Below are 27,434 nucleotides of genomic sequence, written 5' to 3' on the forward strand. Positions count from 1 at the left end.
CCAAAAGGAAAGGGGGAGGGTTTTCCTGGACAAAAGCAAAAACACTCTGAGGCTCACATTCTTGTCACCCTTTCCAGCTAGTTTCATCTCTAGTTCCATTTCTTTGCATGCATTTATTAAAATGAAACGAAAACATCCCATGGAGCCAATTTAGAGTCCTGTACACTGAATAAAAACACATTTTGCCTACCTCAAATAGGACGGAACCTATTGAAAAGGTCAGCCTGCCTCATCTCTGTTTTCCCAGGTCTCATTTTACAAATTGACTTCAGTTCCTTGTCTGCATCGTACATTGCTGAAATCAGTTTGTAAAATGAAGTAGTTTTAACAGTCAGAGAAAGACTGGTATGCATCATTCCTCTAGACAGGCTGCAATAAAGAAAATCTCACTTGGAGAATAAGGGCTATTGGTACGTAAAGTGTTTTTACATGCTACTTGGTGCATTTAGAAAACAAAGCATGAACGCAAAACAAAACACACAATAGCAAAATATGCTTCAGCACAACAAAATCAGAATCCTGTTCCTAGACGTGTAGCTGGAGGGATATTTGGAAATAACTGCCAAGTATATGGAGAAGGCAATGGCACCCCACTCCAGTATTCTTGCCTGGAAAATCCCACGGATGGAGAACCCTGGTGGGCTGCAGTCCATGGGGTCGCTAAGAGTTGGACACAACTGAGTGACTTCACATTCACTTTTCACTTTCACGCACTGGAGAAGGAAATGGCAACCCACTCCAGTGTTCTTGCCTGGAGAATCCCAGGGACGGGGGAGCCTGGTGGGCTGCCGTCTATGGGGTCGCTTAGAGTCGGACACGACTGAAGTGACTTAGCAGCAGCAGCCAAGTATAATACCATCCTAGCCATTGGTGGGGCTCTGCTGCCCCCAGGTGGCTGAAGCCCTTCTCTGACAACTCCAGTGTTCTAATGCAGAAGTTGGTAATTTTTAGAACGGAGCAGAGAATGTATGGAAAGGGTGATGATTGGGATTCCTTCACTTATTTATTCAATTAATAAATATAGAATTTCAACTATATTGCCAGGCACTGTGCCAAGTGATGTTAGGAAATGACATTTGAGATCAAAGATCTGAAAACTGCCTTATCATTAAGAAGTCAAGGGCCATGCTCAGGGCTGCCCTGGGCATTGGTCTCAGGAGAACAGTAGGAGGTAGCAAGGACTGGGGAAGTGACTGATGACAATGGAGGCAGGATTTCCCAAATATGTTTCTTCCCCCAGGGGCACAAATGTATCTTATAGCCTATTATTAATAATTGAAATCCATTGGGTTAACAAGAGAAAGAATAGAAAGTAAAGGTAAATGTGAGCATTAGATATACACTAGAATGTTTATACAGGGAATGTTTGAGGTGGGGAGAGGAAGAGAATAGTCAAAACCCTTTGCTTCACTGAAAAAAATAAACAAAACAGATTAAAAAAAAAACCCAGGATGCCATATTTAACATGGCTTATCCTCAGAGATTATGACAGCCTGTATTAGTAAGTCACTATAGTCCTGATGGGTATGGAAAATGGGCGCGTTCCATTTGACACAGCAAATCCAGCGTTAGAAATTCATTGTACAGAACTACCTGTGGAGGTATGTAGAGAAAAGAGCAGATGATAAGACCATGTGCCCTTCATTTCACCTAGGCTTAAATGATGGCATCACAGATGCATAGAGTTCCTTAGTTCTTCAGATTGAAATTGTGTTGGCAGTTGTCTCTGTGGCTGGTTACTACTCTTATCTCCTGTTATGATTCTGTAAAAATGTTTATAAAATCTCCAACCTTTCAATTTCAGTTGACCTCAAACATTCATTTGCTGAGCTCCCGTTGAATGTAAGACTTTGGCTCCTTGGGAAGAACAATGAAGGGATGACTTAGATTTGGTTCCTTGCACTGAAAGACCTTGGTCTAGAGAAGTCTGACTTGTAAAAACATAAGCTACAGTGATTCAGTAAAATAATGGCTATAACACAGCATTATGGAAATATGTGATAAGGAAGATACAGTTCATTGTAATTAGAGAGATAAGGGAGGGGTGGATTCCTAGTAGATGTTATATTTGAGACATGAAATATTTGAGTCAGGTGCACTGTGGTAAAGAATCTGCCAGCCAATGCAGGAGACACAAGAGATATGGGTTTGATTCCTGAGTCAGGAAGATCCCCTGGAGTTGGAAATGGCAACCTGTTCCAGTACTCATTCCTGGGCAGTCCTGTGGACAGAGGAGCATAGAGGGCTACGGTCCATGGGGTCACAGAGTTGGACATGACTGAGTGACTGAGCACGCACACGCCACCGCCCTTACCACCTTTAAGCTTCTAGATTAAAAAAAAAAAGTTATTGTTTTTATTTTCTATCATATGAGCAATGCATGTTTGGAAAAATCCAAAGGATAAGAAAAATAGAGTAAAATTCTCTCTTTAAAATCGTTGAGTCCCTGCCCAATCTCATTTCTTTTCCTAAAAGCAAACAACGCTCTCAGCTTATTGTGTTTTTTTTTTTTTTCAGAATGATCTCTAGTGTATTTATGTGACTATATAACTCTGCTGTGATTTTACATAAATGGATATATGTGTCTTTCCGCACTTCAGAAAAAACTCAGTACCATATTTTGGATATTTTTCTATGATAGTACATACAGTTTAAACTCCTCCTTAACTAGAATTTCACAGTAAGGCTATTTCACCTTGTCCGTTTTGATGGTCCATAAAGTGAGAGAAACTAAGGTCTTATCTTCTTTGCATAAACAAAGCAAACAAAAAACCCCCACCTCAACACTGGACCTAACAGACATCTTTTTTTTTCATATTTATTTATTTTTATTGAAGTATAGTTGATATGAAATGTGTTAATTTCTGGTGTACAACACAGTGATTCAGTTATATGTATATTTATATTCCTTTTTCACTATAGTTTATCAGAAAATATTGGACATACCTCCCTGTGATATATTATAGGAGTTTTGTTTTTGTCTACTTTATATATAGTAGTTTGTATCTGCTAATCCCAAACTTCTAATTTATCCCTCCCCCACACTTTTCCTTTTTGGTAACCATAAGTTTGTTTTCTACGTCTGTGAGTCTGTTTCTGTTTTTTAAATAAGTTCATTTGTATAATATTTTAGATAAATAAGTGATATCATGTGATATTTATCTTTGTCTGATTTACTTCACTCAGTACGATAATCTCTATGTCCAACCATGTTGCTGTGAAAGGCATTATTTCATTCTTTTTATGGCTGAGTAGTATTCCATTGTATACATAATATACCACATCTTCTTTATCCATGTCTCTCAAACAGATATCTTATTTGAAACTCTCACTTAAAGCTCCTCACCCAATTCCCTTGAACTCTACCCTGGAAAGAGATACAATCTTTGCAACATCCAAACCTGTCCAGGGTTCTGTCTGCAAACTGCAAACTCTATTCTCTACTCCAAGAAATTTTACTCTGCATGGGGGGAATAGACCTTCCATCTCCTGAATCCACCCCAATCTATGGACTTTCCTCTCCCACTGTCAGTTTCCTTGATTTTTGATATCCAAAGCAAGTATGTCCACTAGAACACCAACAAAACAAGTCTACAAAACAAAACTTTTTACCTAAGCAGTAGCTCCTACAACCGTGTTTTGACCTTCAGTCCCATCATGAATTGGTAAAAACTCAGGTCCTCTTTTAAGTCTCTGAGATTCTAGCTGGCCTTCCCTAAGGAAGGCATGGATATCTCAATGGTGGAATGAAAGGGAACAGGACAAGGAAGCCCAGATGATATCTCAAATATGATCTACTAGAACTTGAACATTTTCCCAAATTAAGTATATTTTATAAACATCATTTTAATGGTTGCCCAGTATTCTAACCAACAAATATAATTTACTATTCTCTTATTTTTAAAAATTATATTATAGATGATCAATTAAGGTTATCTTATGACATATTCTCCCTCACCCTGAATTTGTATAATTTACACAATCTTCAGTCAGTCAGTTCAGTTGCTCAGTTGTGTCCAACTCCAGCACGCCAGGCTTCCCTGTCCATCAACAACTCCCAAAGCTTGCTCAAACTCATGTCCATCGAGTCGGTGATGCCATCCAACCATCTCATTCTCTGTTGTCTCCTTCTCCTCCTGCCTTCAATCTTTCCCAGCATCAGGGTCTTTTCTAATGAGTCAGTTCTTCGCATCAGGTGGCCAAAGAATTGGAGTTTCAGCTTCAACATCAGTCCTTCCAGTGAATATTCAGGACTGATTTCCTTTAGAACAGACTGGTTGGTTCTCCTTGCAGTCCAAGGGACTCTCAAAGAGTCTTCTCCAACACCACAGTTTAAAAGCGTCAATTCTTTGGCACTCGGCTATCTTTATAGTCCAACTCTCACATCCATACATGACTCCTGGAAAAAACATAGCTTTGACTAGATGGACCTTTGTCAGCGAAATAATGTCTCTGCTTTTTAATATGCTCTCTAGGTTGGTCATAGCTTTTCTTCCAAGGAGCAAGTGTCATTTAACTTCATGACTGCAGTCACCATCTGCAGTGATTTAACAGCCCAAGGAAAGAAAGTCTGTCACTGTTTCCATATCTATTTGCCATGAACTGATGGGACTGGATGCCATGATCTTCATTTTTTGAATGGTGAGTTTCAAGCCAGCTTTTTCACTCTCCTCTTTCACTTTCATCAAGAGGCTCTTTAGTTCTTCGCTTTCTTCCATAAGGGTGGTGTTATCTGCATATCTGAGGTTATTGATATTTTTTCTCCCTGCAATCTTGATTCCAGCTTGTGCTTCATCCATGATGTACTCTGCATCTAAGTTAAATAAGCAGGGTGACAATATACAGCTTGACATACTCCTTCCCTGATTTGGAACCAGTCCGTTGTTCCATGTCTGGTTCTAACTGTTGCTCCTTGACCTGCATACAGATTTCTCAGGAGGCAGTTAAGGCGGTCTGGTATTCCTATCTCTTTAAGAATCTCCATAGTCTGTTGTGATCCACACAGTCAGAGGTTTTGGCGTAGTCAATAAAGGAGAAGTAGATGTTTTTTCTGGAACTCTCTTGCTTTTTCAGTGATCTAATGGATGTTGGCAATTTGATCTCTGGTTCCTCTGCCTTTTCTAAATCCAGCTTGAACATCTGAAAGTTCACGGTTCATGTATTGCCGAAGCCTGCTGAGAGAATTTTGAGCACTACTTTGCTGGCGTGCAAGATGAGTGCAATTGTGTAGTAGTTTGAACATTCTTTGGCCTTGCCTTTCTTTGGGATTGGAATGAAAACTGACCTTTTCCAGTCTTGTAGCCACTGCTGAGTTTTCCAAATTTGCTGGCATACTGAATGCACTTTCACAGCATCATCTTTTAGGATTTGAAATAGCTCAACTGGAATTCCATCACCTCCATTAGCTTTGTTCATAGTGATGCTTCCTCGGGCTCACTTGACTTGGCACTCCAGGATGCCTGGCTCTAGGTGAGTGAACACACCATCATGGTTATCTGGGCCATAAAGATCTTTTTCGTATAGTTCTTTTGCATATTCTTGCCACCTCTTAATACAGTCAGCTTCTGTTAGGTCCATACCGTTTCTGTCCTTTACTGAGCCCATCTTTGCATGAAACGTTCCCTTGGTATCTCTCATTTTCTTGAAGAGATCGCTAGTCTTTCCCATTCTATTGTTTTCTTCTATTTCTTTGCACTGATCACTGAGGAAGTCTTTCTTATCTCTCCTTGCTATTCTTTGGAACTCTGCATTCAAATGGGTTTATATCTTTCCTTTTCTCCGTTGCCTTTAACTTTAGCTTCACCTATCCTATTTGTTTCAAATGCCAAATGACAGTAGAAAGATTGACACTGTGTTCTTTGACAACTTCTCCTGTAGCTATAAGAGGATCATCTTCAATGACTGCTCCCAACTGGTCAGTTGTTAACTTCAGATGGCTGGCCACTATGTTTCCCCATTATGACATTTCCAAGTTGTAACGGCCAGGCTATTTGTCTGTCTTTCCACCAGTCACTTCCTTCTGCACAGCGACCTTGTTTTAGGCACAGCAAGCCCAGTTCCTGGAATAGGCCAAGGCCACCACACCCACCCGTTAAAGCCTCAATATTCCCCTGGGCATCAAGATTTTCCCCTGCCTTCCCCTGATAAGGGCTTCCAAGGCTTAGCAACCGTGTGTAGGAGGGCGGGGCCAGGCGCCGTGGCCCCACCCCCTGTGTGCGGCGCTAATAGGGGGCGTGGCCACGGCCGCACGCGATCCTCAACACCTTCTGCGCTTGCGTGCTTGGGACAACCGTTGCGGGGCGCCTGGGGCCCCGAGGAAGGACGGTCGTCCCGCCAACCCCCTCCCCTTTCGGACTGAGGTACCCGGCCTGGTGGCCCCAGGACGTTCCCGACGCATGGCGGAGTGCTGTGGATGATGCCCATGAAGTTCTTAGTCCTTCTAGTTGCGCTGCTGCTATGGCCTTCGTCCCTGCCAGCGTATCGAAGTGAGTGACTGGCCAGGGGCGGCTGCCCCTCCAGGGACACTTGTGGGGGAACCTCCCGGGGTTCCCGGGCCCGCCTGAGACTCAGCTCTTCCTTTTCTGGGTCCTACATGCCTCCCAAACCCCATTCTCCAGGGGCTCGGCCTCAGGTGCCGAGTTGTGTCCCAGTTCTGGTCCGCTCCGCCTGCACGCGGTCAGGCAGTGATCCAGACTTTGGGTCCCAAGCGTGGTTGGGGTGAGCCAGACTGGGCACCTGGGACTGCGCAAGTGACCGGGCAGAGACAACCCTTGTTCACCTGGCCTCGTTTACCAGAGAGTCGCTGCAGGTGTGGTAAAGCAGGGTGGGAGCACCTGCGGCCAGCTTTTGGATGGCTGCCTGGCTGGCTGGGGGGCATGGTTTTTACATTGTTCGCTACCTTTTTCGCTGTAAATGTAATCTTCCGTGACATGTGCAAAAGTATGAAATTCCAGTTTCATTGTTCGTCAGGTTTTGTTGAAACACAGCCAGCCTATTGTCCAGGTTGCTTTCCCGCCTTTTAACAGCAGAGTTCAGTAGTTGCCACGGAGACAGGATGGGCTGCAAAGCCTGAACTATTCTCTCTCTGGCCCTTGACAGAAAGACTTTGAGCCCATGTTTAAACAAGGAGAGTGTGTGGATTGTGGGCAGCTGTCTAGGACACTCGCTGACCTCCTATGCATGCCCACTGAGCATCCTCAGGTGCACAGGATTCAAAACCATAGCAGAGCAGAATTATTACTTAACTACTTGTCCCTCCTCAATGGCTGAAAACTAATGTCATATTCAGGGGTGTTGAGACTACTATATTAATATCACATGAACACCTTGAGGTATTTAAGGGTCTGATATCTGGTATTCCAGATAGACCATGGAGGCCTATTCATCTAGACTAACTTTAGTTCACTGTAGTATCTAGTGATGTTGGGGTTTGGTGTAACCAACTAAATAAAATTTAACAGGTAGGTGTGAAAAAAATGCTAAAGTGCATGCTAGTTATGCAGAGCTATATTTCAGACTTGTTAAAAGCTCTTAGTTAACAATTAAATTTCAAAAATGAAAACACAGCACAACCAAAGTCATAAATAGTAGTGGATAAAGTTCTGAATAAAGTGCCCTAGGTAACTAAAGTCAGCCCTTTCAACACTAGCATTTAATGATTGTTAGTTGTTTTAAACAAAAGTCTTTGTAAAATTTTTGGCTGTAAAGAACAGAGCATACTGAAGGTGGTAATTGTCTTTTCTTGCTGCTACTAGTGGTCATTATTGCTAACATCAGAGATTGAATTTTGGTAGTTGTAGAGCAGTAGGTCACAACTGACTAATATATATGCAGACTTCAGCTGAAGTGAAATTAATACTGTCACACAGTACTCTCTGAGACTGCTTGAGAGCAATACCTGGATACTCAACTCAGTTTGATCTCTTGTCTAACTCCAAAACTCCATGGCCTGTGCTCTTTCTTTATACCCTCTTAACCTAAACTTTCTTAAGGCTTGTAGGAAATGAAAAGATACTTCTCAGAAAAAGGAATGATTTTGTGTTGAATATACAGATGATACAAGAGAAAAGGAAATATATATATACAGGTCATAGATGACAAAGATATGTGAGAAAATGTAATTTACATCTTTTTCATAGAAGCAGATTAAGGGGTATGTAGGGCAGTGCTAACATGGCTACTTTCCCTGTGAAACCAGGTTTATCACTGTGTTCGATTTAAATCGGGTATGTATTCTTTGTTTTGTATGTCTGCTCTTCTAACAGTATTGTCAAGAGAGCCATATAAAAAACTGCTCTCTCATGCCAAATAAAAGACAGATTGGTTTTTTTAAGGAAAAGTGCATCTTTAACAATTCTTTTAAGAATACAAGATAGCTTTGAGATTACCTTAAGCAAACATCACAGGAATTATTATATTTGTTGAAAACATCAGTACTTCTTTGGCATCTGTCTTTGTCTTTGGGAAAACTTTAGTCCTAATGGACCACAGAAGGCAAGGGAAGTAGTAAGGCAATAAATAAATATTCATATCTATTGGCAACTGATTGGAATTGAAAGGGAAAGCATATTGCTCTAATTTCAAGAACATTGAGAAGGTGAAATTCACTTGGTTCTGGTGCTGCAAGTTCATCTTTCACTATTTCAAGGCTCAAGGCCATGGCACTTGGGAGAGTCGTTCAAACCTGTGAATGGAATGTTATGACACACTTCATTAATGTTTTGGATAATGAGGACTGTGTCTTCTAATGCAGATGTCAGAGGGTGGCCTTTGGGGATATAGTAGTTTCATTAGCCTATTAATATTTTCTGGGAAAAATTCCGTCTCTCTGTTCTTTGGAGCTCTTGTCTGTGTTGTTTTGATAGGGTCTTGTGTTTTTTAAGACTTCTTGTTTTCTGACAGTAACCAGTTAAGACCACTTTGTATATTCTCTGTTCTGAATGGAATTAGCCATCCTTCTGAGGAGACAAAATAGTACATAGTGTTAGAGAGCCGAGTATTTGGGATATATATCAATGCTGAAGTAATATTATTTAGGTCATTTTACTCAACAAAACTAAAAGAGCTATATTTCATGGTCATGAATTTGTTTGGGTTCTGATTAAATTTTAACATTACTCATAAGATAACTTTCTGATTTTTGACTCTTCACCTTAACTAAATTTGTGTTCCTTTTTCAAAATATAATTTAGTATAGTTATTTTGGTTTTCTGTTGCAGCATAAAAGACCACCCTCAAATTTTATCATTTCTCACGATTCTGTGGGTTGTCTGCACTCAGCTGAACAGTTCTGCTTCACATGGTGGAACTGAAGAAGCTCAGTTGGGATGAGAACATCCAACATGGCTGCTCATCTTTCAGGGTCTTCCTCTACATGACTTCTCATTTTTCAGTAATCTAGCCCAAGTGTCTTTATATCATGGGAGCTTGCTTCCAAGACAGAACTTTATAAGCCCTCAACATGCAAGTTTTTATAAAGCCTATGCCACGTCAGATTTGCTGGTGTCCTATAATAGGCCAAGACAGTCACATGGGGAGAACCTATGTTCAGCATGGGAAGAGACATATTAACCCAAAACATAAATACCAAGAAGAGGAAAGCCATAAAGTTATGTTTCTCCTTTTTTTCTGCTTCATTGAGACATAGTTGATTAATAAAAATTATATTTAAAGTGTACAATATGATAATTTGACATATGTATTAATATATATATTAACTCCCACCAAAGTGAAAGAGGAGAGTGAAGAAGTTGGCTTAAAGCTCAACATTCAGAAAACGAAGATCATGACATCTGGTCCCATCACTTCATGGGAAATAGATGGGAAACAGTGGAAACAGTGTCAGACTATCTTTTTGGGCTCCAAAATCACTGCAGATGGTGACTGCAGCCATGGAATTAAAAGACACTTACTCCTTGGAAGAAAAGTTATGACCAACCTAGATAGCATATTGAAAAGCAGAGACATTACTTTGCCAACAAAGGTCCATCTAGTCAAGGCTATGGTTTTTCCAGTAGTCATGGATGGATGCGAGAGTTGGACTGTGAAGAAAGCTGAGCGCCCAAGAATTGATGCTTTTGAATGGTGGTGTTGGAGAAGACTCTTGAGAGTCCCTTGAACTGCAAGGAGATCCAACCAGTCCATTCTAAAGGAGATCAGCCCTGGGATTTCTTTGGAAGGAATGATGCTAACGCTGAAACTCCAGTACTTTGGCCACCTCATGCAAAGAGTTGACTCACTGGAAAAGACTCTGATGCTGGGAGGGATTGGGGGCAGGAGGAAAAGGGACAACAGAGGATGAGATGGCTGGATGGCATCACGGACTCGATGGACGTGAGTTTGAGTGAACTCCGGGAGTTGGTGATGGACAGGGAGGCCTGGCGTGCTGCAACTCATGGGGTCGCAAAGAGTCGGACACGACTGAGCAACTGAACTGAACTGATTGAATTAATTAACACATGTCACCTCACATCTTTACCTTTTTGTATCATCAACTGTTGTCACCATATTATATGTTAGATCCTGAGGCTTTGTTTTTCTTATAACTAAAAGTTTGTATTTTTTTTTTTTTACCAGTTGTTCTCCCCATTTCCTCTGTCCTTAACCCTGAAGTTATGTTTCCTTAATATGAACACTTAATTAATATAAACATAATTACTTGTTTGTTTTACTTGCTGGCAAAAGTTAAAATTTGAATTAACAAATTATAGGAAAACTGTTGCATGAATAACAAGATGTGACATTTTCTTTTCTGATCATTCTTTGAGTATACCCTACTAATGAAGCATAGTTATTACAGCTTTGAGTTGGAAGTACTTCAGCTCAGTTATTCAAGTTTCTTTTAACTTGAAGGTATTGGTGTTTTAGCTGGAAGTTCTTACATGCTGACAGCTTTCAGGTATTAATTCTTACTTGCAACACTTCTGTAGAGTATGGGAAGTCTGTTCTTTATGAGCTCATTTCATGACTTGGATGGAAAATACAAGCAATTTGTTCTCTAGAGCTTAGACATTCAGGCAGAGTCTGGCCCATTTATAAATGATTCAATGCGTGGGTATATGTTAAGCTTTATATACATGAATTCTTTGTTGACAAAGCTATTCACTCTTGTGGTAATACAAATACTAGTTATATTTGAATCTTTTAAAAGATGCGCATCCATGATTCTTGTTTTAAATTGGGTGCAATCACCAAGTATTATGTTAAGATTACAGTAAAAACATATGAATTCTAATGGCACAATGACCAATCATATTCTGTTGAACTTTAACTACTTTTGTCTGTATCTGAAATGTTTAAAAATGTATCTTTCCTTCTTTACTGAGCTACTATGTTTCCCCAGTTATACTGAACATTTTGTTGTTATCTTTAACTTACCAGGTATTTATTGTTATGCCAATTTTTTTTTTGTTTAAATCAATAATATTATTGGGCTTTAAGGCCTTAGTTTTTAAAAACATAGATTACATTTTAAGCACATGATCAGATAGCACTCATCTTATTTTGTTGTTCAGTCACCAAGTCCTGTCTGACTCTTTGTGACCATGTGGACTGCAGCACGCTAGGCCTCCCTGTCCCTCACCATCTCCCAGAGTTTGCCCAAGTTCATGTCCACTGAATCGGTGATATAACCAACCATCTCATCCTCTGTTGCCCTTTTCTCCTTCTGCCTTCAATCTTTCCCAGCATCGGGGTCTTTTCCAATGCATCAGGTGGCCATCAGTGGAGTTTCAACTTGAGCATTAGTCCTTCCAATGAATATTTGGGGTTGATTTCCTTTAGGATTGACTGGTTTGATCTCCTTGCTGTCCAAAGGACTCTCAAGAGTCTTCTCTAGCATCATAGTTTGAAAGCATCAATTCTTTGGCACTCAGCCTTCTTTATGGTCCAACTCTCACATCCATACGTGACTACTAGAAAGACCATAGCTTTAACTATAAGGACCTTTGTTGGCAAAGTGATGTCTTTGCTTTTTATATTCTGTCTAGGTTTGTCATACCTTTCCTTCCAAGAAGTAATCATCTTCGAATTTCATGGCTGAAGTTACCATCTGTAGTGATTTTAGAGCCCAAGAAGAGGTAATCTGTCATTGCTTCCACCTTTCTCCCATCTATTTGCCATGAAGTGATGGGACCAGATGCCATGATCTTAGTTTTTTTTAGTATTGAGTTTTAAGTCAGATTTTTCACACTCTTGTTTTACCCTCATCAAGAAGCTCTTTAGTTCTCTGCTTTCTGCCATTGGAATGGTGTTATCTGCATATCTGAGGTTGTTGATATTTCTCCTGGCTGTCTTATTTCTCCTTCCAGCTTATAGCTCATCCAGCCCAGCATTTCACATGATGTACTCTGCATATAAGTTAAATAAACGGGGTGACAATATACAACCTTGTCATACTGCTTTCTTGATTGTGAACCAGTCAGCTTTTCCATATAAGGTTCTTGACCTGCATACAGGTGTGTCTTCTACATACCTCATAAGACAGGTAAGATGGTCTGATATTCCCATCTCTTTAAGAGTTTTCCGCAGTTTGTTATGATCCACACAGTCAAAGGCTTTAGCATCATCAATGAGATAGAAGTAGATGTTTTTCTGGAATTCCCTTGCTTTCTATATGATCCAGCGAATGTTGGCAATTTGGTCTCTGGTTCCTCTGCCTTTTCTAAACCCACCTTGTACATCTGGAAGTTCTTAATTGAAGTACTATGGAAGCCTGGCTTGAAGAATTTTGAGCATAACCTTACTAGCATGGCAAGTGAGCACAATTGTCTGATAGTTTGAACAGTCTTTAGTACTTCCATTCTTGGGAATTGGGGTGAAGAATGACCTTTTCCAGTCCTGTGGCCACTGCTGAGTTTTCCAAATTTGCTGACATTTAGAGTGCAGTACTTTAATAGCATCATTTTTCTTTTTTTTTTAATTTTAAGTAGCTCTGCTGGAATTTCATCATTTGCATTAGCTTTATTGGCAGCAGTGCTTCCTAAGGCCCACTTGACTTCCACTCCAGGATGTCTGGCTCTAGGTGAGTGATCACACCATCATCATTATCTGGGTCATTAAGATCTTTTTCTGAACAGTTCTTCTATGTATTCTTGCCATCTCTTCTTGATCTCTTCTGCTTCTATTAGGTGTTTACCCTTTCTGTCCTTTATTGTGCCCATCTTTGCATGAAATGTTACTTTGATATCTCCAATTTTCTTAAAGAGATCTCTAGTCTTTTCCCTTCTGTTGTTTCACTCTTTCTTTGCATTGTTCATCGAAGAAGGCCTTCTTGTCTCTCCTTGCTGTTCTCTGGAACTCTGCATTCAGTTAGGTATACCTTTCTCTTTCTCCCTTGGTTTTCACTTCTCTTCTTTGTTGTCGCTATTTGTAAGGCCTCCTCAGATAACCACTTTGCCTTCTTGCATTTCTTTTATCTTTGGGATGGTTTTGTCAGTGCCTCCTGTATAGTATTACAAATCTCTGTCCATAGTTCTTCAGGCGCTCTGTTTACCAGATCTAATCCCTTGAATCTATTCATCACGTCCACTGTATAATCATAGGGGATTTGATTTGGGTGGGATTTGACTTAGGTCATACCTGAATGGCCTAGTGGTTTTCCTGGTTTTCTTTAGTTTAAGCCCGAATTTTGCTATAAGGAGCTGATGTTCTGAGCCACAGTCAGCTCACGGTCTTGTTTTTGCGGACTGTATAGAACTTCTCCATCTTTGGATGCAAAGAATGCATAATCAATCTGATTTCAGGATTGACCATTTGGTGATATCCATGTGTAAAGTCATCCCTTGTGTTGTTGGAAAAGGGTGTTTGCTATGACCAGTGTGTTCTCTTGGCAGAATTTTGTTAGCCTTTGCCTTGCTTCATTTTGTACTTCAAGGCCAAACTTGCCTATTACTCCAGGTATTTCTTGACTTCCTACATTTGCATTTCAATTCCCTATGATGAATAGAACATTTTTGGTTGATATTAGTTCTATAAGGTCTTTTAGGTCCTCATAGAACTGGTTGGCTTCGGCTTCTTCGGCATCAGTGGTTGGGGCATAGACTTGGATCACTGTGATGTTGAATGGTTTGCCTTGGAAAAGAACTGAGATCATTCTGTTTTTGAGATTGCATCCAAGTATTTTGGACTCTTTTGTTGATTATGAGGGTGACTCCATTTCTATGGGATTGCAAGGGAACTCATATTGAGAGAGAGAGAGGTTTTTTTTTTTTTTTAGGATTTAGGATTTTTTAGGATTCTCTCATAACGTGTAGTGTTTTTGAGCATATTTCTTTGTACTGCCTGGGTATAACATTATGTATACATAACTTACTACAGTCTATTGGTATCAGCATTTTGCCAGTTTCAGTGAAATGTAGAAACCTAACCTCCCTTTATGTTCTTTTACCTTCTCTCATTCATAGTGTTGTCATATATATTTCTTTAGCATGCATAGAGAACCACATCAGATAGTATTATAATTTTATTTCAGCTGTCAATCATAGTTTGAAAAACTCAAGAGGAAAAGAAAAGTTCACTGAATTTTCCCACATTTTTGCTCCTCCTGTTACTCTTTCTTCCTTGCCAGTGTTCAGGATACCTTCTTTTATGATTTCCTTTTTTTTTTTATGTTGTTGTTTTATCCCATGGATGGAGGAGCCTGGCAGGATAGTCCATGGGGTTGCAAAGAGTTGGACCCGACTGAGCGGCTTCACTTGTTTAGTTACTAAGTTGTGTCTGACTGTTTTGTGACCCTCTGGACTATAGCCCACCAGGCTCTTCTGTCCATGGGATTTTCCAGGCAAGAATACTGGAGTGAATTGCCATTTCCTTCTCCAGGGAATCTTCCTGACCTAGGAACTGGATCTGCATCTCCTGCATTGCAGGCAGATTCTTTACTGCTGACCCACTAGAGATGCCCTCCTTTCTGTTTAATGACCTTAATTTAGTTATTCTTTTAGAATAGGTCTTCTGGCAACAATTTACCTTAATTTCCCTTCATCTGAGAGGTTTTGATTATCCTTTCATTGCTGAAGGATATTTTCCCTTGATAAAGAATTCTAGATTGATAGTCCTTTCCTTTTATCACTTGAAAAATATTATGCCATTTCCTTCTGACATTAATGATTTCTCTTGAGAATTCAAATTGTAATTTAACCTGCTTCTTTCAAGATTTTTTTCTTTGTCTTCAGAGTTTTCAGAAGTTTGACCATGATACATCTTAACATGGATTTCTTTGGGTTTATTCTGCTTTGAGATTCAGATTCTTGAATCTGTAAATTCATGTCTTTTGCCAAATTTGGGAAATTTTCAGTCATTATGTTTTTGAATACCATTTCTGTTTATCCTTTTTCTTTTCTCTTTCCAAGGCTCAGGTGACATGAATGTTAGATCTTTCTGTTACAGTCTCACAAGACTCTGAGGCTCTTTTCATTTGTTTGCATTTCATTTTTTCTCCTTTATTCAGGTTCGTAATTGCTGATATTCTATCTTCCAGTTCACTGCTTATTTCCTCTTTCCCCTCCATTCTGCTGTTGAACCTATCCACTGAGTTTTTCAGTTCAGTTATTGTTACTCAATTCTAAAACTTAATTTATCCTTATATATTCTATTTCTTTGCTGAGATTTTCTACTTATTTATTAAGACTTTTTATTTTTCATTTGTTTCAAGAAATCCATAATTGCTTGTTGAAGCATTTTTATGATGGCTACTTCTAAATCCCTGTCAGATAATTCTAACATCTGCATCATCTCAGTGTTGGCATCTGTTGGGTTTCTTTTCTTAATCAAATTGAGATATTTCCTGGTTCTTGTAATGACCACTAGCCTTTGATTAAAACCTGGGTATTTTGGGTATTATGTTGTAAGACTCTGGACCTTATTTAACTCTTTTGCTACAGATTTAAATAGGTCTCTGACACCACTTTAATGGTGGATGTGGGGTGTTGCCTTGTTACCACAGAAAGGAGCTGAAAGTCCTAGCTCCTTATTTGGCCTTCTCTACTTGAAAAGAAGAGGTATTCATATTTTTTGCAGCACTTTGTGGGATAAGGGCAGAGGAATTGGGGAAGCTTAATGAAACTTGATGAGGGTGAAAGTCTATGTTCTCCACTCAGCTTTTGCTGGTGGGTTAGGATTGCAAGGTTTTCTGTGCTTTTGGCTTTTTTTTTAAAATTGAAGGATAATTTCTTTACAGAATTTTGTGGTTTTCTGTCAAACCTCAACATGAATCAGCCATAGGTATACATATATCCCCTCCCTTTTCTGTCTTGCTAGTTTATTCTTTTCCTGGTCCTTTGGCCATGAAGAAAGCAGTCTTTTTTTTGAGCCTTTTTGGTCTGTGTCCATTGGTGTTTTTGGATTGCCAGCATCTCCAGTTCCCAGTCTAGGATATATATGGCAAAAAGAAAACCCAGGGAACTCACTGCTGTGTCGTTACTCAGGTCCTGAAGTCCCTAGTTGGTCTACCTTCATCACTCTACCTTTCAGAGTCTTCTCACCTCAGGCTTGTCTTACATATAATGTTCAGGATTTTTAACTTTTAGTAGGAAGGATAGAGGAAAAATACATATTGTCTATCTTTTTGGAAGTAGAAGTCCAAATATATTGTTTTAAAACATTGTATTTGGGGCTTATGGAAGAGGCATTACGTTTTACAAGTAAACAAGATTACCTAAGTAGAACACACATAGGAATTGTGTGATGACTTATTTTTAATTTTGGTCAAAATATGTTGGAATGAAGTTTATAGTCATTTTGTCTATGTTATTTTCCAGTTTGTGTATAAAGTATGTCGACTTAAAAAAAATGCACAATGTGAGTGTTGTGAGTTAAGTTTTATTTGGGAAAAAATGAGGAGTGCATCCCGGGAGACAGCACCTCAGGTTTTGGAGGAATTGCTCCAAAGAGGCAGGGGGGAAGGTCAGTATATATGTAATTTTGGTTAAGGAGGAATACATGCAACCAGACACATATTTTTCCAGAAAGTTTCTGCTAGTCCTGTGAAGCTTTCTGCCTGTCATGAGGATCATTCATCACCTTGCAGGATTTTAGTGCTATTTAAAATATGAGTAGATACAAGAATTGGGCTCATAAAATCGGCTCCTGAAAATATCTAACTATCTGAAGACCTGTCCTGCCAGTTTTTCCCTGAGTAGGGTGCCTCATTTCTGTTCACCCTGAACTCCTTTTGAGGGGGGCAGATATTGAAAATCAGCAGCTGCAGCAGCACATGATTTAATCCTTGTAGAGGTGGATGGCAAGTGCCAGTGGCAAATGCCAATTTGTAGTTGATAGGCACTAGTTATTGGAAAGAAGAGAGGAGTCTTAACTGATGATCAGATACCTATTTAAGTTATTTAAATACAGTTTTATCTGAGTAAGTGATTCATAGTACTCTAAATTAGAGACTATAAATAAACTCAGTATTTGAGAGTTTATTTAAAATTGTCCTTTAATTTATTATTATAAGCAACTAACCAGTATACTTTATTTTCCTAGCAACATTGTTTTTACTTTAAAATGTTTGATACCAAACCTCAAGTTTTTGTCTTTTAAAAGCCTTTAGATTAATACATATGCTATTAATTTAAAATTGTTTTAGTTTGCAGGTTCATAATTAAGAATTTCAGGAATTATAACCAAGTTAATGTCAAAATAAAATACAGTTCATATTAAATGTTGTCAGAATTATAGCAGTTAAAGACTATACATAGAACATTTTAATGGAAAAATTTTATTGGTCCTGATGATTTTACAGTATTGTGTAAGTTTTATAATAACCAGTTTTTGAGATTCCATATGTTTGGTTTGTAATACATTTCAAGTGAAATCCCATATTTACATTTTATGTATGTGTTGTTCGATACTGTTCTTGAAAAGTTTAGCTATATGGACTTCAAGTGCAAAAATCCAAATTCTATATAGATTTGGATGTGTCCTTACTTTCCAGTTTTGTATTCTGCAATAACTACGCAATCACCACATAAATAAAACACAGAAGAACACATTTTTAAAAGTAAATTTTAAAAAAAGTCTTAAGATTTACCACTTTTCTTTTGAGATTTTAAATTGTTACATTAAATAATGAACTTACCAAGAAATATTAAAATTACCTAGTTTTCTTATAGTCCTACATTTTATTACCCTTTGAAGTAAAAATTTTTCATATTAAAGCTTCCAAATTTGAGGCTATACATCTTTTAAAAATTGTAGCTCCTTTCCTTGTTTTTAACCAAAAAGCTGGAGTTGTTGGTTTAGTTTTCCTTTTTATTCAGCTTAGAAACTATTGGTTCTTTGATCAAGATTTAGGGTGACATTTTTTTTATTTCTTAAAACTTTAGTCTCAAAAGAACTAAAGAACTAGGTATCTTTCTAATAAGCTTTTTAATATTAGCATTAGTGTCATTACTTTTTATTGTTATTTTTGGCATGTAGTCATCTCACATACTAGTAAATAATGCTCAAAATTCTCCAAGCCAGGCTTCAGCAATACGTGAACTGTGAACTTCCTGATGTTCAAGCTGGTTTTCGAAAAGGCAGAGGAACCAGAGATCAAATTGCCAACATCCGCTGGATCATGGAAAAAGCAAGAGAGTTCCAGGAAAACATCTATTTCTGCTTTATTGACTATGCCAAAGCCTTTGACTGTGTGGATCACAATAAACTGGAAAATTCTGAAAGAGATGAGAACAACAGACCACCTGAGCTGCCTCTTGAGAAACCTGTATGCAGGTAGGAAGCAACAGTTAGATCTGGACATGGAACAACAGACTGGTTTCAAATAGGGAAAGGAGTACGTCAAGGCTGTATATTGTCACCCTGCTTATTTAACTTCTATGCAGAGTACATCATGAGAAACGCTGGGCTGGAAGAAGCACAAGCTGGAATCAAGATTGCTGGGAGAAATATCAATAACCTCAGATATGCAGATGACACCACTGTTATGGCAGAAAGTGAAGAGGAACTAAGAAGCCTCTTGATGAAAGTGAAAGTGAAGAGTGAAAAAAGTTAGCTTATAGCTCAACATTCAGAAAATGAAGATCATGGCATCCAGTCCCATCACTTCATGGCAAATAGATGGGGAAACAGTGGAAACAGTGTCAGACTTTATTTTTGGGGGCCCCCAAATCACCACAGATGGTGACTGCAGCCATGAAATTAAAAGACGCTTACTCCTTGGAAGGAAAGTTATGACCAACCTAGATAGCATATTCAAAAGCAGAGACATTACTTTGCCAACAAAGGTCCTTCTAGTCAAGGCTATGGTTTTCCAGTGGTCATGTATGGATGTGAGAATCAGACTGTGAAGAAAGCTGAGCGCCCAGGAATTGATGCTTTTGAACTATGGTGTTGGAGAAGACTCTTGAGAGTCCCTTGGACTGCAAGGAGATCCAAGCAACCCACTCTGAAGGAGATCAGCCCTGGGATTTCTTTGGAAGGACTGATGCTAAAGCTGAAACTCCATTACTTTGGCCACCTCATGCGAAGAGTTGACTCATTGGAAAAGACTCTGATGCTGGGAGGGATTGGGGGCAGGAGGAAAAGGGACGACAGAGAATGAGATGGCTGGATGGCATCACCAGCTCAATGGCCGTGAGTTTGAGGGAATTCCAGGAGTTGGTGATGGACAGGGAGGCCTGGCATGCTGCAGTTCATGGGGTCGCAAAGAGTCGGACACGACTGAGCGACTGAACTGATGGAACTGAGTCACTTTTTAGTTGCATAGAAACTCTTGCCCCACCCCACCCCCCTTTTTAGTGTAAGGTTTCTGGAAAAAATTGTTAGTTAGAACAGTTAATGTGCTTTAGTTTTACTAGTTAGGAAAATCTCTCCAGAAACAGATAAAGGTGTAACTGTTGAGGTTTTTCCAAAACAATGCATTTATATATTTCCATTCTTTTAAATGTATATTGTGGATGAAATTGTTTTTACCCCTATTATGAATTGAGGTTTTTATTCAATTAGATATATTCATGCAATTTTATATTAACTTCCTCATGCTTTAAAATAGTAAAATTTGGCATATGTAATGGCATAATGATCCACTCCAGTGTTCTTGCCTAGAGAATCCCAGGGACGGGGGAGCCTGGTGGACTGCTGTCTATGGGGTTGCACAGAGTCATACACGACTGAAGCAGCAGCATCGCATAATGGCATAATGAAAAGATATAGCATAATGAAACTGATAATGGGCTGCCGTCTATGGGGTTGCACAGAGTCGGACACGACTGAAGCAGCAGCATCGCATAATGGCATAATGAAAAGATACAGCATAATGAAACTGATAAATAAAACTCTTGGTTTATGCATGCCTTCAGTTAGCTCTGCTAACTAAAATGAAAATAACTTCTATTGATAAATTTAAATTTTATTAATTCTAGTTCTTTTAAAATGATTTTTAAAATCTTTGTGTTAATGTCCAGTAAGTATAATGCAAACCAGTTACCAATATGAGATTTTAAATATATAATATACATAGAATAAGGTGCACAGTCTAATGTATAGTTTAATCAATTTTTATAGTTAATGCTTCTGGGTAAGCAGTGCATAAACAAACAAAATATTTCCAGCTAGTTTAGTTTGCAAGCATTATATTTTAACATACAGAAATAGTTGAAGTCTTACATAGAAATTTATTTATTTTTTAAAATTTATTTTAATTGGAGGCTACTTACTTTACAATATTGTAGTGGTTTTGTCATACATTGACATGAGTCAGCCATGGGTGTACATGTGTTCCCCATCCTGAACCCCCTCCTTCCCTCCCAATCCTATCCCACTGGGTCATCCCAGTGCACCAGCCCTGAGAACCCTGTCTCATGCATTGAACCTGGACTGGTGATCTGTTTCACATATGATAATATACATGTTTCAATGCTATTCTCTCAAATCATTCCACCCTCGCCTTCTCCCACAGAGTCCAAAAGACTGTTCTATACACCTGTGTCTCTTTTGCTGTCTCGCATGTAGGGTTATCGTTACCATTTTTCTAAATTCCATATATATTGCTGGGGGAAATGTCAATAACCTCAGATATGCAGATGACACCATCCTTATGGCTGAAAGTGAAGAAAAACTAAAGAGTCTCTTGATGAAAGTGAAGGAAGAGAGTGAAAAAAGTTGGCTTAAAGCTCAACATTCAGAAAACTAAGATCATCGCATTCAGTCCCATCACTTCATGGCAAATAAATGGGGAACAGTGGAAACAGAGGCTGACTTTATTTTTCTGGGCTCCAAAATCACTGCAGATGGTGATTGCAGCCATGAAATTAAAAGCCATTTGCTCCTTTGGAAGGAAACTTAGGACCAACCTAGACAGCATATTAAAAAGCAGAGACATTACTTTGCCAACAAAGGTCCATCTAGTCAAGGCTATGGTTTTTCCAGTAGTCACGTATGGATGTGAGAGTTGGACATTAAAGAAAGCTGAGCTCAGAATTGATGCTTTTGAACTGTGGTATTGGAGAAGACTCTTTAGAGTCCTTTGGACTGCAAGGAGATCCCACCAATCCATCTTAAAGGAGATCAGTCCTGGGTGTTCATTGGAGGGACTGATGTTGAAGCTGAAACTCCAATACTTTGGCCATCTGATGCAGAGAGCTGACTCATTTGAAAAGACCCGGATGCTGGGAAAGATTTGAGGGCAGGAGGAGAAGGGGATGACAGAGGATGAGATGGTTGGATGGCATCACCGACACAATGGACATGGGTTTGGGTGGACTCTGGGAGTTGGTGATGGACAGGGAGGCCTGGCATACTGTGGTTCAGGGGGTTGCAAAGAGTTGGACATGACTGAGCAACGGAATTGAACTGAACTGATACTGTATTGGTGTTTTTCTTTCTGGCTTACTTCACTCTGTATAAAAGGCTCCAGTTTTATCCACCTCATTAGAACTGATTCCAATGTATTCTTTTTAATGGCTGAGTAATATTCCATTGTGTATATGTACCACAGCTTTCTCATCCATTCATCTGTTGATGGACATCTAAGTTGCTTCCATGTCCTGGCTATTATAAATAGTGCTGCGATGAACATTGGGGTACATGTGCCTCTTTTGATTCTGGTTTCCTCAGCATGTATGCCCAGCAATGAGATTGCTGGGTCATATGGCAGTTCCAGTTTTTTAAGGAATCTCCACACTGTTCTCCATAGTGGCTGTACTAGTTTGCATTCCCACCAACAGTGTAAGAGGGTTCCCTTTTTGCCACACCCTCTCCAGCATTTATTGTTTGTAGACTTTTGGATAGCAGCCATTCTGACTGGCGTGAAATGGTACCTCATTGTGGTTTTGATTTGCATTTCTCTGATAATGAGTGATGTTGAGCATCTTTTCATGTGTTTGTTAGCCATCTGTATGTCGTCTTTGGAGAAATGTCTGTTTAGTTCTTTGGCTCTTTTTTTGATTGGGTCATTTATTTTTCTGGAATTGAGCTGCAGGAGTTGCTGTTATATTTTTGAGATTAATTCTTTGTCAGTTGCTTCATTTGCTATTATTTTCTCCCATTCAGAAGGCTGTCTTTTCTCCTTGCTTATAGTTTCCTTCGTTGTGCAGAAGATTTTAATTAAATTAGATCCCATTTGTTTATTTTTGCCTTTATTTCCAATATTCTGGGAGGTGGGTCATAGAGGATCCTGCTGTGATTTATGTTGGAGAGTGTTTTGCCTATGTTTTCTTCTAGGAGTTTTATAGTTTCTGGTCTTATGTTTAGATCTTTAATCCCTTTTGAGTTTATTTTTGTGTATGGTGTTAGAAAGTTAGTTCTAGTTTCATTCTTTTACAAGTCGTTGACCAGTTTTCCCTGCACCATTTGTTAAAGAGATTGTCTTTTCTCCATTGTATATTCTTGCCTCCTTTGTCAAAGATAAGGTGTCCATAGGTGCGTGGATTTATCTCTGGACTTTCTATTTTGTTCCATTGATCTATATTTCTTTGTGCCAGTACCATACTGTCTTGATGACTGTAGCTTTGTAGTAAAGCCTGAAGTCAGGCAGGTTGATTCCTCCAGTTCCATTCTTCTTTCTCAAGATTGCTTTGGCTATTCGAGGTTTTTTGTATTTCCATACAAATTGTGAAATTATTTGTTCTAGTTCTGTTAAAAATACAGTTGGTAGCTTGATAGGGATTGCATTGAATCTGTAGATTGCTTTGGGTAGTATACTAATTTTAACTATATTGATTCTTTGAATCCATGCACATGGTATATTTCTCCATCTATTTGTGTCCTCTTTGATTTCTTTCATCAGTGTTTTATAGTTTTCTATATATAGGTCTTTTGTTTCTTTAGATAGATATATTCCTAAGTATTTTATTCTTTTTGTTGCAATGGTGAATGGAATTGTTTTCTTAATTTCTTTTTCTGATTTCTCATTGTTAGTGTATAGGAATGCAAGGGACTTCTGTGTGTTAATTTTATATCCTGCAACTTTACTATATTCATTGATTAGTTCTAGTAATTTTCTGGTGGAGTCTTTAGGATTTTCTATGTAGAGAATCATGTCATCTGCAAACAGTGAGAGTTTTACTTCTTCTTTTCCAATCTAGGTTCCTTTTTCTGCTCTGATTGCTGTGGCCAAAACTTCCAAAACTATGTTGAACAGTAGTGGTGAGAGTGGGCACCCTTGTCTTGTTCCTGACTTTGGGGGAAATGCTGTCAATTTTTCACTATTGAGGATAATGTTTGCTGTGGGTTTGTCATATATAGCTTTTATTATGTTGAGGTACATTCCTTCTATTCCTGCTTTCTGGAGGGTTTTTATCATAAATGGATGTTGAATTTTGTCAAAGGCTTTCCTCTGTATCTATTGAGATAATCATATGGTTTTTATCTTTCAATTTGTTATTGTGGTGTATTACCTTGATCGATTTGTGACTGTTGAAGAATCCTTGCATCCCTGGGATAAAGCCCACTTGGTCATGAGGTAGGATCTTTTTAATGTGTTGTTGGATTCTGTTTGCTATAATTTTGTTAAGGATTTTTGCATCTATGTTCATTAGTGATATTGGCCTGTAGTTTTCTTTTTTTGTGACATCTTTGTCTGGTTTTGGTATGGGATAATGGTGGCCTCATAGAATGAATTTGGAAGTTTACCTTCTTCTGCAATTTTCTGGAAGAGTTTGAGTAAGATAGGTGTTAGCTCCTCTCTAAATTTTTGGTAGAATTCAACAGTGAAGCCATGTGGTCTTGGACTTTTGTTTGCTGGAAGATTTCTGATAACAGTTTCAATTTCCATGCTTGTGATGGGTCTGTTAAGATTTTCTATTTCTTCCTGGTTCAGTTTTGGAAAGTTGTACTTTTCTAAGAATTTGTCCATTTCTTCCACGTTGTCCGTTTTATTGGCATATAGTTGCTGATAGTAGTCTCTTACAGTCCTTTGTATTTCTGTGTTGTCTGTTGTGATCTCTCCATTTTCATTTCTAGTTTTGTTGATTTGATTGCTCTCCTTTTGTTTCTTGATGAGTCTGGCTAATGGTTTGTCAATTTTATTTATCTTCTCAACGAACCAGCTTTTGGCTTTGTTGATTTTTGCTATGGTCTCTTTTGTTTCTTTTGCATTTTTTCTGCCCTAATTGTTAAGAACTCTTTCCTTCTACTAACCCTGGGGTTCTTCATTTCTTCCTTTTCTAGTTGCTTTAGGTGTAGAGTTAGGTTATTTATTTACTTTTTTCTTGAAGTAAGCCTGTATTGCTATGAACCTTCCCCTTAGCACTGCTTTTACACTGTCCCATAGGTTTTGGGTTGTTGTGTTTTCATTTTCATTCATTTCTATGCATATTTTTATTTCTTTTAAATTTCTTCTGTGATTTGTTGGTTATTCAGCAGCGTGTGGTTCAGCCTCCGTGTGTTGGAATTTTTAATAGCTTTTCTCCTGTAATTGATATCTAATCTTACTGCATTGTGGTCAGAAAAGATGCTTGGAATGATTTCAATTTTTTTGAATTTACCAAGGCTAGATTTATGGGCCAGGATGTGGTCTATCCTGGAGAAGGTTCCATGTGCACTTGAGAAAAAGGTGAAATTCATTGTTTTGGGGTGAAATGTCCTATAGATATCAATTAGGTCTAACTGGTCTATTGTATCATTTAAAGTTTGTGTTTCCTTGTTAATTTTCTGTTTAGCTGATCTATCCATTGGTGTGAGTGGGGTATTAAAGTCTCCCACTATTACTGTGTTATTGTTCATTTCCCCTTTCATACTTGTTAGCATTTGTCTTACATATTGTGGTGCTCCTATGTTGGGTGCATATATATTTATAATTGTTATATCTTCTTCTTGAATTGATCCTTTGATCATTATATAGTGTCCTTCTTTGTCTCTTTTCACAGCCTTTCTTTTAAAGTCAATTTTATCGGATATGAGTACTGCTACTCCTGCTTTCTTTTGGTCTCTATTTGTGTGTAATATCTTTTTCCAGCCCTTCGCTTTCAATCTGTATGTGTCCCTTGTTTCAAGGTGGGTCTCTTGTAGACAACATATATAGGGGTCTTGTTTTTGTATCCATTCAGCCAATCTTTGCCTTTTGGTTGGGGCATTCAACCCATTAACATTTAAGGTAATTATTGATAAGTATGATCTCATTGCCATTTACTTTGTGGTCTTGGGTTCGAGTTTATATACCCTTTCTGTGTTTCCTGTCTAGAGAAGATCCTTTAGCATTTGTTGGAGAGCTGGTTTGGTGGTGGTGCTTGTCTATAAAGCTTTTGATTTCTCCTTCATATTGGAATGAGATCCTTGCTGGGTACAGTAATCTGGGTTGTAGGTTTTTCTCTTTCATCACTTTAAGTATGTCCTGCCATTCCCTTCTGGCCTGAAGAGTTTCTATTGAAAGATCAGCTGTTATCCTTATGGGAATCCCCTTGTGTGTTATTTGTTGTTTTTCCCTTGCTGCTTTTAATATTTGTTCTTTGTGTTTTATCTTTGTTAATTTGATTAATATGTGTCTTGGCCTGTTTTGCCTTGGGTTTATCCTGTTTGGGACTCTCTGGGTTTCTTGGACTTGGGTGACTATTTCATTCCCCATTTTAGGGAAGTTTTCAACTATCATCTCCTCAAGTATTTCTCATGGTCTTTCTTTTTGTCTTCTTCTTCTGGGACTTTTATGATTCGAATGTTGGGGCATTTAACATTGTCCCAGAGGTCTCTGAGGTTGTCCTTATTTCTTTGCATTCTTTTTTCCTCTCTGCTTCATTCATTTCTACCATTCTATCTTCCACCTCACTTATCCTATCTTCTGCCTCCGTTATTCTACTGTTGGTTCCCTCCAGAGTGTTTTTGATCTCATTTATTGCATTATTCATTATATATTGACTCTTTTTTATTTTGTCTAGGTCCTTGTTAAACATTTCTTCCATCTTCTCAATCCTTGTCTCCAGGCTATTTATCTGTAACTCTATTTTCAAGATTTGGAACATTTTCACTATCATTATTCGGAATTATTTTTCAGGTAGATTCCCTATCTCTTCCTCTTTTGTTTGGTTTATTGGGCATTTATCCTGTTCCTTTACTTGCTGAGTATTTCTCTGCCTTTTCATCTTGTTTATATTGCTGTGTTTGGTGTGGCCTTTCCGTATTCTGGCAGTTTGTGTTTCCTCTTTATTGTGGAGGTTCCTTGCTGTGGGTGGGTTGGACAGGTGGCTTGTCAAGGTTTCCTGGTTAGAGAAGCTTGTGTCAGTGTTCTGGTGTGTGGAGCTGGATTTCTTCTCTCTGGAGTGCAATGAAGTGTCCAGTAGTGAGTTTTGAGATGTCAGTGAGTTTGGTGTGAATTTGGGCAGCCTGTATATTGAAGCTCAGAGTTATGTTCCTGTGTTGCTGGAGAATTTGCGTGGTATGTCTTGCTCTGGAACTTGTTGGCTCTTGGGTGGTGCTTGGTTTCAATGTAGGTATGGAGGCTTTTGATGAGCTCTTATCGATTAATGTTCCCTGCAGTCAGGAGTTCTCTGGTGTTGTCAGGTTTTGGACTTAAGCCTCCTGCCTCTGGTTTTCAGTCTTATTCTTACAGTAGCCTCAAGACTTCTGCATCTCCTTTCAAAGACAACGGGCTACCTTTTTGGGTGCCTGATGTCTTCTGCCAGCATTCAGAAGTTGTTTTGTGGAATTTGCTCAGCGTTCAAATGTTCTTTTGATGTATTTGTGGGGGAGAACGTGGTCTCCCCGTCCTATTCCTCCACCATCTAAGGACCGCCTTCTAAAGTGTTTTCAAATAACCCATATTTTTAAGTCTATGAGATAAAGGGCAGATTTAGTATCTTAATTCTATAGTTAAGTAGATATTCAGAGAAATTTAGTAGGTAGTAATTTAGTAGTAGAGAAATAAGGTCATGATGCTAGAAAGTGGTAGAACCAGAACCAGAATGAAAGATATTTTTTCACTGCACTAGGTCACAAGTTAATTTTCCTTCAGAAAAACCCCTAGATTCAGGACAATGCATTTTATAAATATTTGCATTGTTCGGTCG

General features: G+C 38.7%; 1 protein-coding gene across 1 annotated transcript in view; it reads left to right on the plus strand.

Moving 5' to 3' along the window:
- The first annotated feature begins 6,410 nt into the window (after positions 1 to 6,410).
- Positions 6,411 to 27,434, plus strand: part of SPESP1 (sperm equatorial segment protein 1) — a 33,037-nt gene continuing 12,013 nt past the window's right edge. Inside the window, 1 exon segment of the mRNA NM_001318078.1 lies at positions 6,411 to 6,485. Within this exon segment, the coding sequence (NP_001305007.1) occupies positions 6,422 to 6,485 (64 nt within the window). The 5' untranslated portion in view covers positions 6,411 to 6,421.

The sequence above is a fragment of the Ovis aries genome, chromosome 7 (assembly GCF_016772045.2).
Source record: "Ovis aries strain OAR_USU_Benz2616 breed Rambouillet chromosome 7, ARS-UI_Ramb_v3.0, whole genome shotgun sequence".
NCBI classification, from domain to species: Eukaryota; Metazoa; Chordata; class Mammalia; order Artiodactyla; family Bovidae; genus Ovis; species Ovis aries.